Raw genomic sequence first — 12832 nt, forward strand, 5'->3', positions numbered from 1 at the left:
TGTCGATGAAATTACTCGCATGTTTATTGGCTTTGTGGCAGCAAGCTAGCACATACATATGTGTCCGTTTTAAAGCAGCACAGGAGAAAATATATACTTGTTATGTACAACTATGCCAAATGTTCTAGCCTGGCCCCAGTTGATAATCCAATCAGATAGCACCATCACTATTTAGGCCATCAATTTAGTGGCAAACAATTAAATGATAAGCAATAAATTACCTTTCCAAGGATGCATTTCTCTTGGCTGTGAAACTATCGTTCCCAAACGTCAGTTTCCATAAATATTTGCTGACTCATGGAATGGGATGGTGATAAGATAAATTCAGTGCTATGCAATGAATCGACTGCATTTGCTCAAATGGCGTAAAAACTGAGCTGCAATATGAATCTGAAGCCGGAACTGGCGCTGATGACTGCTTAAAATTCCAGCGAACAGAAATCAAATATGCGCCCACAAGTAAACCAAGCGGCGGACAGAAAGCAAAGCAAAGAATCCACGTTCCATCCGGAGATGGAGGAAAATGGGAAAGCAGAAGGAAAAGCAAATCGCGACCGGCAGCACACAGGCAGCATAGGAATGAAGGCCCACCCGCAGGACACACGGGAGAAGAGCACGCTTCAAGTTATTTTTTGCCATGAAATCTGCAAAGAACTCCCAGTCGCCTTTTCCACACTATGCACGCGAAGAAAATCTTGAATTAAATATTTGATCCATTTTATGATATAATAATCAAGATACAAATTAAGAGCTCCAAAACATAATATATTTGTATAGATGATTAATCTTTCTTTAAAGAAAGTATATGTCTTTAAATTTAAGCTACTGACAAACATTTAGGGGGGAAGTTCGAAAATATTTTAAATTTCTATACACATGGACTATAAAATCCCATTGATGACCATTTCTAGTGATATATATTTTCTCTGTATAGTTACGTGTGTGGCTGATGAAAAGGGGAGTGTGCGGCGGCAGAACCGTAGAAACACAGACATAGACCACGTTCAACTCATCTTATGGCTTCTTTCTGCTGGTGGCTGGTGGCTGGTGGCGGCTGGCTGCTCAAGTAGCTGCAAGTTAGGAATTCATTGTTAGTTATGCGATTTCATTGCTTGTTTTCTTTGCGAATTCCTTGAGACGTCGCAGGACTACGACACCGAAGCAAACTAAACGTCTTTCATTGGATTTTGGCATGCCAGGCATCACGGAATGGAATCACGACATTGTGCGCCGATGGAGGAGGACTAGGACGAAATGGTTTTCGCCTCAATCGCATCGCATCGCAGTGCACGGCACCAGGACAAAGTCAAAGTGTTCGACATCGACATTATTTGAAATTCATGAATGACAGCCTGTCCTCCGGCACTCGTCCCTCTGGCATTACGTGCTGGCCGGGTCTTCAGCTTTGTTTCGGCGTGTTTTGTCTGGCAAATAAATTCAAGTAACAGCAGCTGATAATGGCTTATTACCACCCACTCTCAGCCATCTTTGCCGACCAAGAAATCCAAGGAAACTCGGTTCAACAGTAGCTTTCTCGATTGTAATTGAACACGCACGCCAATTAAGACGCTATAAGTTTTACTTTTTGTTACACTTTGGATTTTGGCTTTGGCTTTTGCTTTGCTTCTGTGTTTTGCTTTAGTTTATTTTCCCTTTGGTGTTAAAATCCACTCTGCCTTTGTGTTTGTCTGAATGAACGCAATTATTACGCTAATTAACTGTTCGAGTTTATGCTAATTACAAGCTGGTAGTCGAGCGAATAATTTTATTGCCGAGAATCCACTTAAAAGGTCGATCCCACTGCTTCTTTGAAATATAACGCATACGCCATGGAGTCCGAGTACTTCCTAATTGGATTGCTATGTGCATGCGCTTGGTTAATTAATAATTGTGTTTGTTTGCTTGGTAATACAACTGTTTTTGCTTAAATGTACATATATACCCAAGAGATAAAGTTTGAATTACAAGTTCAGTGCAGTTGGTCCATCACAATACTGACCTACTTCATCAAATCCAAAAGTGTGTACAGTTCGCGTTGAAATATCCTTGCCATTCAAAGAAGGCGACTGAATGACAAAGCTGCCATGTTTTCTGCATCATTACTTGGGAGTCCCCTCGCTGGCATTATCGTGCTATCGTGCACCCCAGTGAAATGCTTTCCCCAACTTTAACTAATGCACATGCAGCTTCATCACAATAATTCTCTCAGCACTTTTCCCCTTCACCTCGCTCTCTCCCTCTTCCTTCCTCCCTCTCTCCCTTTCTCTCTCTCTCTTTCACTCTCTGTGGCTGGCTGCAGTGCAATGCTTCTTCATTCCTGGCATTCGCACGTCACTCAGCATAAAGCGGAAACAGTTAGCAACCATCATGGCTACCTCGCCATCTTGCTCTCCCTCTCTCCCGCTCTCTTTTCATGTGTTAAGTGTGTGTGTGTGTGTCCGCTGCATTTCTTTAAATGTGTGCGTAATTACTGTAGGTCCAACATCATCCTCATCGCCGTCAACATCAGTGTTTGTGTGGAGACGACGCCGCCAACTTGTTTGCATACAAATTAAACTCGTCATTTATGTTAGCTCTCCATCTGCACCGCTCTCTCTTTCTCTCGCTCCCTCTCCATCTCTCTCTCTCTCTCTCTCTCTGACTTTACCCTTCACTCCTTATCGTCTGTCCCTTTCGCTGCGCCCACTCAATAGCGCGCTTCGTTGCCTGCTGTAGATTAATTTATCATCTCGCTTTACAAGCATTCTATGAGTTTAATGAACTTTTAACAAGCAACCAGCACCGCCACGCCCCCCTTTCCCGTAACAGCCACGCCCACCGTTTCGAACGCTTACCGCTGCGTAGTGCAATTTTTTCTTTCGCCCAGCACATCCAATTAGTTTTTGCAATTTTTCCCTTGTTTTTATTAGAGCAATGCAAATATTTCTCTAGTATTGTAGCATATGGAAAATGTTGTAGTAAAGTCCGTTTAAATGAAATCCTTTGCGTTCAAATGGCAACAAACCAAAAATAGTTTGCGTTTTACATGTGCGTTCAGTTACTTTATTTTCACAGCACTAACACGAAAAGCAATATCTGTCAGCTTTAGTATAAAGTTTTGAAAAATCATATTTACATGTCGAGGCATAAAAACACAAGCTACACACACAAGTTAACTAAAAATCTTGTTGATCATAATACAAAGCTTTGTTACACATATTTCCCTAATAACTTTTGTTCTTTGTGCTTATGTCATTGATCACTATTGCGCTGTATATGTTTGTTATAAAACGATTTCACTGTACCCGCACAGCTATATAGTATGAATTTTTAATGAAATGATTTTTAAGTTTTTTCTTGCACCTGCTGAAATGAGCAAATATTTTGAAAGCACTCAAAGCTCAAAGCGGCTGCCGCTCATTAAACTTTAAAAACATAATTAAAGTTTTAGCCATATATTGTCGGCCAAGTGCCAGGAGGTAAATTGCCAGCCCGCCGGCAAGTACATATGTATGTACATATGTATGTATATGCGACTAAGGGTTTGCTAATGCGCGCAGCTTTCACGCTCCCAGAAGGTAATTAAAATGCTAATAAACACTCGTTAACTACATAATAACCGTGCTAAAGGCGCCACGATGGAAGGCCCAACTAATGCTACTTATCTGCAAATTTACACCCGACACGAATGCTGTCCGGGCACCCAAAAACCAACCTACCAACCTACAAACCATCCAGACAACCAACCAACACGTAGCTACCCAAAATTTGCCAAATTTATGTCTCAAATATTCGCACACGCACCCGTGAACACGGATGCTCACCAAAATCAGCAGAGGAACTCAGATGCTGGCTGTTTTTCAGGCAGTTCGTAGCTGACTATTACCCAAATAAGTTGCTTATTATGCAGCCAACGTTACCTGAGAAATATGAATTACAAGCTAGATTTAAATAAATTAACCCACATGCTGAGAAGGCGAGAGTAACTACCCAAATCAACGAAGCCACCACCCAACATATTAACGTCTGAAAGGTGGATCCTTTCTGTATTAAGTGAAGCTGAGTTCAGATTCATAAACTGAAGCATTCATTTCCCAAAATATATACATCAAAAGCCAAAATCATAGCATCAAAAATAAATTGAATAAAAGTTTGTATTAAATCAAACAAATTTTCAAAGTTCTCATTTAATGATAAATAATGTTTAAAACTGTATTTCACTAAAAGCTCATTGCATATCCTGAAATAAACTAGTGAACTTTCGCTTATTAAGCCCAATTTGATTAATTAGTTCCTATTTAATGGCCATGTAAGCGAATTCGTTTTAATTGATTTAATATAATGGGGCACACCTTTCGGTTACGTAAATTAATGTGTGCAGAGCTGACCTGCAGCAAACGCCGTGTAACCCATTAAGTCGACCCAACACTTCAGCCCAAACACAACACAAATTTTAATTAAAAATGTTTCGAGTGTTTTTTGTGATTATGCAGCCAGAAATGGGTGGAATTACCCATGTCCTCGAGCCAGCAACTTTGGTGCCTGGGTGTTGGGGGCTCTTGTTCGTCCTTGAGTAATTCGTAGACCCAAGTTGGTATATGTACATATATAATAAATTATGACATTAAATGTAATAAACTGGGCGCAGGCACAAATTTGAGATTAAAGTGCTGCCCCAGAGTGTCAAATATTGAACCTGAATGTGAGTCCTTGCGAGCTTGAGTGTGTGTGTGTATGTGAGTTTGGATGGCACAGGGCAACGTATTCATTATTCACGCCTATTGTTGGGCATTAAATATGTAGCAAGGGAACATAGTATGCCGGCAAAGACAAACTTGCAACAAAGTTGTAGACCAAGTACCTTGGCTATAGCTCAACCACCGCGGCGATGCTGTGAAAAATGGACGAGAAAATGCGGCTGGTTGGGAAATTTGCATAAAACAAGGGGAAAGCACGAGTGTTTGGCACATAAACACGAGGTCCCGAATGCCAACAGGTTAGAAGCCAGAAGAAAACCCCTTCGGAAAACCCCCCAATCCCACATTTTTCCTTTTACCCGCGCCGCGTGTACGCTATTATGACTTACAACAATGCCCAGGTCGCTGGCAACACAGAAACGAATTTGCATAAATAACAAAAAACATATTTAACCCCCGCACACTCTTTGACTTCTGCTCCCAGTCTTGGGGTCACAGTTCATGCCCGGGCCAACTCATCCATGGGCACGAGGCTATGGGCTGCAAGCTGGCAAACTTCGCCAGCCAGGATCCGGGCTCTTACCTCATCGCCGCCTCTTCCTTCCTTGGGCTTGTTTTCTCTTTTTTCATATTTCGAATACCCTTTGCAGGGTATGTTTGATTGGGAGATCAAGGAGTTGGCAACTTGCGACAGCACACATAAGTTGAAAGTCAGCTTTTTTAGCTTCAAATAAACTTCTCACATGAGTGCTCTAGATTTTCTTAAATGTATAATTCCATACTTTAGTAGTTAACATTTAAGAAAATTTGAAACAACATCTCGATCTGTCTAATAATGTGTTTCAATTAAAACCAAGTATTGTTAATGAGTTCCTTACAGCTGATAGTGTATTAAAGTTTCGTCCGTGGTTACTTGTTATATTCCAACAATATCAACAACGGCGCGAAATTTAGACAAACGCATTAGGAAACCTTGGGTGTCCTGTTCTTAGAGTGCGGTAGACATCGCATCCTTGCTTATTCCTGATTCCTGACTCAAGACAGTTATTGCCGGATTTGGCTTTCAGCTGGAGTCACGCGGCTTTTTAACTCTGCCCTGCCAAAGTATGCATGCGAAAATTGTTTGTGCAAATGTGGCGGCAAATATTTGAAATGAATGCAAAGCGGCAAGTAAGCGGACAGGACAGCGACAGATTCAGGAAGTGCCAAAAAAAAATTGGCGCACAAATAAGCAGAGCCAACGAAATTCCTCGCTTATTTTGCTGAGAAATTGCTTAAGTTGGCGAAATAAATAGGGTTCGTTTTCAACAGTGGTTTCGAAGTTATTTTACAAATTCAAATATAAATTTTGATTCTTTTAAAGTAAAAATTTTTATTGAATGCTTACAAATCTTTTCCAATTATAAATTATCCCTCCTTTATAGTTAAAATGTATGTTGATTGCTTACAAATCTCTTCCTTCCATTAAGCAGTATTACATAATTGGATTTCCACTTGAAAACGCTCGCGAGACAAGAAAATTCCCAGCTTGCTCGTGTTTAAGGATCTTATTAGAAGCCCATTTTCCCCCCCCCCGCAATTACGCTCGCAAGCGTTTAATAGATGAGATCGCTATCAATGGCATCCTGCGGCAGCAACTTGAACTTCGCCCGGGGACCACAGTATCCTGGCCAGCTTCTTGGCGACTTTAAACGCCTTCCAATCAATATGGCCCTCACACCGCAGTCCTTCGCGGCCCAAAGTTTCGTGTCTCAAAGCGGCGTTCGAATAACAAGCCAAAACCCGGCGATAATGTTGCTCCGGTGCGCAAAACAACAACGTGCAACAGCAACACGCAGCAGCAGCAGCAGCAACAGCAACTGTGGCAGCAGCAACATGGAAAAACCGCAACAGCAGCAGACAAAAAGTTAGACTACGTTGTGTGTACGGGGAAGCAATAATTTAATTCTGCATTGCAAATGCAAACAAATTTCAGCAAGCCGCAGTTGCGAACAAAAAATGTGAAAAACCCCGGGAAAGAAGAACGAGAACTTAAACCGCAGCTAGTGACAAAAAACGCTGGCAAGGAGCTGAACACTAAAAATAAACTCGATATTCATTAATCATCAATTCATATTTGCATTTAATTTGCATATTCTGCACTATTTACAGAACTTCATAAAGTGTTACTGACCAAAATTTAAACTTTTTATTAATTACTTTTCAATCTGTCAAGGAAGAATAAGAACTTAACAATTTTATATTTTACGTTAAGCACTTAGAAATAATTTTTGATATATTTTTTCATTATAGATTTCAAAATCTTACATATTTTATAAAGAATCCTATTGTAGAATCGTTATCTACATATTTTACTCAAGTGCTTGCATTTCTTTTTCAGCACTATGTTAGCACTGGGTGATTTCTCTCAGTGCTCTATGAGAAGCTGCAGGAAAAAGGATAACGCAACAAGGAGCTGGGGCAGCAGTGAGTGAGTGAGTGTTTATTTTATAGCCCGCAATGGAGTTGGCTGCAGCAGTGGAAAGCGAGGAACTCCGATTCCGCCGGAACCCATTTTCCCACCTAACCGACAAACGCTTTGGCCTCCGCCAACTCTGCTCCGTTATTATTGAAGAATTATTGCGCGATGAAGGGGATGGGCATCTTAACAACCCAGGATCGCTGGATCCTGGAATCCCAACATCCCAACATCCCAACATCCCAGCTTCACAGCATCCTGGCGGCACAAGTTGCCAGTTGCCAGTTGCCAGTTGCCAATGCTGGCGACTAATAGTGCTGAGCCCGGAGAGCACAAAAAATATCCTTGCTGCCAGCGGCGTTTGTTTGCCTTGCCCCTTCATGTTTCCCTCAATTTATACATTTGCGCATAAAAAGCAAGTGTAAAAGTTTTGCATATTCATGGCGCTTTAAATGTCGTCGCCAAGCCACGAGGATGGCGACGTCTGAAGTGCGGATGCAGCCACAAAGGCAAAAAGCAATGCTGCAACTAGCATAAAAAACAATAACCAGCTGCTGAAGTTAGTTATGTTAGATGATGCCCTAAGGAAAGGTATATACGCTTTTTAGATTGGCATGTAATCAATATATTTTAAGTATTTATTGCAAGAGTGTTCAACTGTAGGCTGGTTGTTATTAAAATGTATATTATTTATATATATTATATTATATATTTTGTATTACTGTCTAGTGCATCAGCGAAAAGCTTTTCACTCTGCCCATCAGATTGCCTTCAACCTTTAACTTTTTATGCTGTTGCATGCCGCAGTATCAGTTGGTGGGAAAACGAAGGGAAATGGAAAACCGAGGCGTCAGTGGGGACAACAAGGAAAAAGTAATAACATCAACCATAAAAGTAGCTACATCAGATGGCAGATGGAGGCAACCGGCGGGACGGACAGAGCTCAGTTAGACGGACGGACAGATCAACCGAAGGAGTTTGGGATACACCATGTGTACACGTAGCTATACTATATATAGACATACTATATAGACAACTGACTGCCGCAGACATATTGTGTCTGCGAAACTTTGTTGACAACAAAGGGAAAAGGAAAACAGCAGGGCAATGAGCAAACAGATGGGGAAAAGTGTCTCGATTTTCAGTTCTCTCCCCCCTCCCCCCTTGCAACCCGATGCGTGATAAAAACCGCGCAATGAAGCGCATGTGAAAACAATGAGATTATTGCCTGAATTTATGTGAGCTCCATGAACTCGTACACCCCGAGCTTCCCAGCTCCATTTACATTTGCCCGGCGATCTTTCTCTTGTAATTGCCGACAAGTCAGCACATTAAACGGCCATAAAATGGCGAACAAAACTGGCAAATCAAAGGCAACTTGTCCGCATCAGAGGCGAACTTTTCTAATTTATGGCCCTTTCTGTGTGGTGTGGTGTGGTGTTGTGTGGTGTGGGCTCTATGCATTGTGCAACAGTTAAGCCCGACTGCCCTTTGAACTTCGCACCCGGCCCACATTTACATGGACACCACGCGATACCCATCTCCACGGCGTTGCTCACCTGAGAAATGGCCCCGGATCCGGGGTCTCCTTTGCGCTCCGGTTACGTGACTGTGGCTCCACAATTTATCATGACACTAATGAGCATGAAATAGGACAAGGTTTATTAAATTTCCCTTTTAAAATGTGCACATGCCGTGGCAGATGGCAAAGAAGCAAGAACAGGTGATGCAGTGCAGCCAAGGAAGGAACCAGTTTGGAAACTTGTTTACAGACAATTACTTAACTAGTTGTGGAAAAAAATAAACAATTTTTTAAAAATCTAGGACATGATGAATGATATCTATAGTATAAAATATTAATAGTTTCACATAAATTTTAAGAACTATAAATAATATGATTTTTGAGTTTATACAAGCATTCCTATGATTAATACTCTATTTTCCTGAATCCACTGATATGAATAACAATCGTATGCGAATGATTATAAATAAATCAAGTCGCTCCTCAAATGTCATTTATATTCAAAGGCAGCGCGAACTAAGAGTGCCGAACGGAACTAGAGGATGGCAACAAGTATTTTTTGCTCATCAGTTGCAACACCGCAACGAGGACAGTAGTGGCGACATGAATGTGGCACCAACGCTTCTTATTCTCTTGCTTTTGCTCACAACCACCCACTAAGCTAGCGGCCAAAAAAAGGAAACCACCCAGCCACCAACCGCCACCACCCAACGCACCACCAAGTCCAAGCAGCTGCTGCCCGGCGGGCAACAAAATGAAAAATGTCCGCAAGTGCGAAAATGAATCTGCCTCATGTTGCAATTTATTATGCCAACATAATAAATATTATATACAGTTTGTGTGAGAAATTGAAGAAGAGGAACTTCGCTCTGGGGAGTCTTTTTTTTTTTGATGGGTGGTGTTGCGGTTGAGGGATAGAAGGTCGAATGAGGTAGCTACGAGTCCATTGGGTGTCGCAGTTACTTCCTTACTTTCCTTACTTTCTTCCCCGCTCCTTCGTCCTTTTCACGCTGCCAGTGACAGTTGGAGAAATGCTCTGTGTGTGGGTGGGCGATGCCACGCCCCACTTCAGATATTGTTTTTCCAGAAACTACTCCTTCGTGCACCCGCTGCCTAATTGCGGCCAAGAAAAATAAGTTCTCTGGCTGTGCCAAATTGGGCAAAAGGAGCGGGTGAATGGGCCGAGTAAAAATGGACAAAGATGGCTGGGAAAAACATGTGCATGTCGTATGGCAGAGCATGAGATACGGCAATGTTGCAATGTTGAAACAAGCTTTTGCCAAAAATATTGCAAACAAGTGCACATATGTATGCAACCATAAATCAGGACTACTGCTAAGTAATGCAGATGCAACCGAGGACTCAAAAATGGCTTACTGGTCACATGGAACCCAAGGAATAATAGGCAATGCACAATCTCTATAAGGTAGGAAATTGCTTTGCCTAATGAAGCCACTTCAATTTCAGATGAATTAACTACTTAGGTATACATCACTGTGACGTAGTGACGAAGCGCACCGGAGGAAAGTTGTAGAGCTGAAACTGGTTTTCTTAGTAGATTCCTGCTAGGAATCAATCAAAATTACCTTATTTTTACCATTTTTCTTCTCTAAAAATATGTTTTAAGACCACTTCCTTTTAAACAAATATGTTGTCAGCCTAAAATCTATTTTTAAAATCTTTCCAGACTATGATATCAACAATGACTGGACAACTTGAAGATCTTTCATATAATGAGCTAGTCACGTGTCTATTAAACGAGTCTATTGCTCCGAATCGCTAGGTTTTGTTGATCTTTTTATTCACGCCTACACATCAGCCTCCGATAATTCAATATATTTATCTTTTCTTTTTGGGCAGCTAGTTTCTTTATAAATCATTCAAATTCTTGTTGTATTTATATGTTGTGCTTGTAGTGGCCTGTAATTCCCAAGAAAGCGGAAGTGTTCGAGACAGAATTGGGCGGCAAAAGTTTCGCGGCATTGTGATTTTGTGAGACCTAAGAACCCACATGGGATTTCGGTAGCGTGTAAACAGCATTTGCGGTCGGAATCCATTTCCTTCGTCTTCATCTTTGCGGCTTGTTGCCGTGTTTGCTGTACTCCGATTGTTGCCACCACAGTTGCCATGGCAGTGCTGTGATATAAGCAAATGTTGTTGCCAACTGCTTTGCCTGCTTGCAACTGCTATTTGCTTTTCATTTCCGGCCACGTCGACAAATCACAAAACAACCCGAAAAAGGATATTATCTCCGCCTGGAGCGGTCGCCCAGACTGTTGGTGCTACTTCCCGTATTTGTATAAATAATTTGCAAAACATTTTTCGTTTCATCGCTCTGCTGGCTGATTGTGTCCAGAGATTTTCCGTGTTTTAATGGTCTTCTAAGTGGGTCTTTCTCCATCTCCCTGCTACTGTGACCTTTCCATCTTGATCTTCCATGTTGGGGTCAGTTTATTTGGGCCTTACCCAAATGGCTGGCCATTGTCCACTCAGTTTTCCACTCACGTGTGCAAATAGAAAACCAAAACGTATTGGGCACACATTGAAAAATAATGTGTTCTAGTTAGTTTTTCTATATTTCGACATTCTCTACTTAACACAATCAATGAAATAGGTTTCTTACATTTTCGGTTGAGTGTAATCCAGTTCTTGCTAATTGCCTGGCCAAATGTTTGTGCCTCCGAAATTTCCACTTGTCATCTTGGGTTGATGGCTCACTTAATTCACGAGCTATTTCAAAGCGAGTTAAGGCTGTGACGCCTACACCTGCAGCTAGTTAGTCGTTGGGAGCATGAAGTGGACAACGGGTCTGCTCTTGGCGGTGGGGCTACTCACCCTGCCATCGCCGGGATTAGCCTCACGAAATCTGACGGAATTCATGGGACATCGACAGAAACGCTGGCTGATCTACCAGAATAGTGGGTCCATGAAGTTCAGTATTGGTCCATCGTTGCCAATTCCCCTGGAGGATAAGGTGTCCTTTCGTTCCTGTGTGCTCTCCTTCACGCTCCAAGGTGGATCCTATTCCCTGCCCACCTCACCAATCTGGCCGTGGGACAAGTGGGAAGGCACCTTCGCCCGATCCTTAACGCAAATGCGCAAGAATATTGAGCGCCATGTGGCTAATGGAGGAGTGCGATATGCGGATGATGCCAGGTTCTTGGTCTACACTGCTCTGGAGGAGTACATTGGCAGGAGGAACAATGACCATTCCGTGGGCAGACAATGCCTGCTGCGCTCCATCTGCGAGAATGCTCAGATCCATCATCACATCGGCGTGTTCTCGGAAATCATGGATATCGTACTCAGGTAACAAATTGCTATTGAATAGAGTCTTTGAGATTAGGGAAGACTTTTGTAGGAAGTTCTTATATCATTTTCAAGTTACATTTTGCTACCTATTTTCCAGTACTTACTCTCAACTCATTAATCATACGTTAATCTGTCAATCATTTCAGTCCCGGCAAAGCGGATCTGGACAATGCCTACCATGAGGCCTATGCCGCAGGAAGAGCTGGAGCCAATTGCTTGGGCCTGTACAGGACCTGTCCTCGGGGTCTCAACTTCCTCGACGGGCTTTTGATTGCGGAAGATGATTGATTTACTGCTGCTCCTGCTGCTGCTGCGGCTGCTACTGCGGATGGCTGTGGAGTACGGAAGAGAATGGGGATCCGCAATAAAGTTTTCAACCAAATCAAAGTGCATGTCTAATGGTTCTTGTCCTGACGTCGGATTCCGCTTGTTCTTGCTGCATAATTTGGGGCGGAAATGCACGGAAGCATGTCTGAGCGGGGGGAGGGGGCAGGAAACTGTGTTGACTCGGCTCCAGGATGAGCATGTGTGCACATCGATGCAGGCAACCCACATGTACAAGGGTTTATGCGGGCATCGTGCTCTAAAACCACTTCATTGCAGATACTAAACATAAATAAAAGATAATCCCATTGCTACTACAAAAATAGAGAACTAAAATTGTATTTTTTAATATTTCCAACTGCGAATAAATGAAAAAGTTATGGTAGGTATCCTAATATAAATTATTCGCACCGTATGCACCGTAACGCCTTATCTTGAAACAAAATTTGTTGAAAGCTGCATAACTAACTGAGTTAGTTACTAGTTACTCAAATGGTTTGCTTTCCTTATATTCCGTGAGTATTTTCAAGTTCACGTTAT

At 42.1% G+C, this 12832-nt stretch overlaps 1 protein-coding gene across 1 annotated transcript; it reads left to right on the top strand.

Annotated features, from left to right (window-relative positions):
* The first annotated feature begins 11441 nt into the window (after positions 1 to 11441).
* LOC120449667 lies at positions 11442 to 12256 on the top strand. The gene is made up of 2 exons (XM_039632266.1): positions 11442 to 11965; positions 12115 to 12256. Exons 1-2 carry the CDS (start codon positions 11448 to 11450, stop codon positions 12254 to 12256), a joined length of 660 nt encoding a protein of 219 aa, XP_039488200.1. The 5' UTR covers positions 11442 to 11447.
* Positions 12257 to 12832: the final 576 nt, after the last annotated feature.

The sequence above is a fragment of the Drosophila santomea genome, chromosome 3L (genome assembly GCF_016746245.2).
Source record: "Drosophila santomea strain STO CAGO 1482 chromosome 3L, Prin_Dsan_1.1, whole genome shotgun sequence".
NCBI classification, from domain to species: Eukaryota; Metazoa; Arthropoda; class Insecta; order Diptera; family Drosophilidae; genus Drosophila; species Drosophila santomea.